The sequence below is a fragment of the Penaeus monodon genome, chromosome 25 (assembly GCF_015228065.2).
Source record: "Penaeus monodon isolate SGIC_2016 chromosome 25, NSTDA_Pmon_1, whole genome shotgun sequence".
Classification (NCBI taxonomy): domain Eukaryota; kingdom Metazoa; phylum Arthropoda; class Malacostraca; order Decapoda; family Penaeidae; genus Penaeus; species Penaeus monodon.
The window spans coordinates 29,850,919-29,851,915 of NC_051410.1; the positions used below are offsets into that span (position 1 = coordinate 29,850,919).

At 46.7% G+C, this 997-nt stretch overlaps 1 protein-coding gene across 1 annotated transcript in view; it reads right to left on the reverse strand.

Moving 5' to 3' along the window:
* The window catches only part of LOC119589134 (neprilysin-1-like), a 29,203-nt gene continuing 28,206 nt past the window's right edge, over positions 1-997 (reverse strand). Inside the window, 1 exon segment of the mRNA XM_037937708.1 lies at positions 1-578. Coding sequence (XP_037793636.1) covers positions 306-578 — 273 coding nt within the window. The 3' untranslated portion in view covers positions 1-305.

Consider the following 997-nt stretch of genomic DNA (forward strand, 5'->3'; position numbering starts at 1 on the left):
AGTTGCCGCCCATCGTAACTTCGTTTACATCCATTCCTTTGTTCGCCGTTGTTGGAGCTGCAAAACAAATGACCACTGCCTGTCTACCTCCCCAAGCCTCGTGGAGCCAAAGAAATTATTCGCCATCCAGCCTCGCCCACCTCCCAAGCTCCTCTTCCCTCACGCCCTTCCGGAGGCAGCCTCGTCCTCAGGCCGCCCCCGCCCCAACGTTGCTCTTTCCGCGGAGTCGAAAAAGAGTACGCCATTTTGGTGTGTGCATTAAAGAAAACGGAACTCGCGTGGCAGTGTCCTCCCCACGGGCGCCTTCACCACACGGAGCACTTCTTCTTCGGGTTCATCCTGCTCCCGACTGGGCAGTGGTAGGCCCTCGCGAAGTCCTCCGAGTTGGAGAGCGGCCCGAGGACGCGGATAGGTCCAAGGGAATGCACTGAGGACCGGATCTTGGAGAGGGCGTCCTCAGGGCGCATTGTTCCACACCAGATTCTGGCGTAGTTCAGGAAGAACAGCTGGTCATGGTTGAGTTTGATGCCGGGGAGCAGTTTCTCCTCTCCGTTCCTCTCGACCCACTGACGATAAGCCTGAAATGCAGGTAAAGTAAGTAAAAATATAGCATGGTGTGAGAAAGTATGAAAAGTCGAATACGTACTGTTTTCCGCTCCAAATACTGAGTAATTTTTAAAAAATACAATAAGTATCAATTTTTCATGAACTGTTTGGAAAGTCATGTTAGTAGTCCTGCTGAAATCTGAAAACAAAATCTAAAAAATATGCTCACGCAAAAGTTTCTCGTGTAGCTAGTGTGACAGAACGCAAATTCCTTGTCACGTAACACGAATACCTAGTTATCAAATAAAAAAAAGTTCAAAATATACAAAGTCAGTTTCAGAATAAAAACATCTGACTCTGATTCACAATCTTTTTTATTCGAATCAGCTGGCCCTTAACATTTATAGTTACATGTGTTGTGTACTCTTAAAACTTACATATAATGTATGTA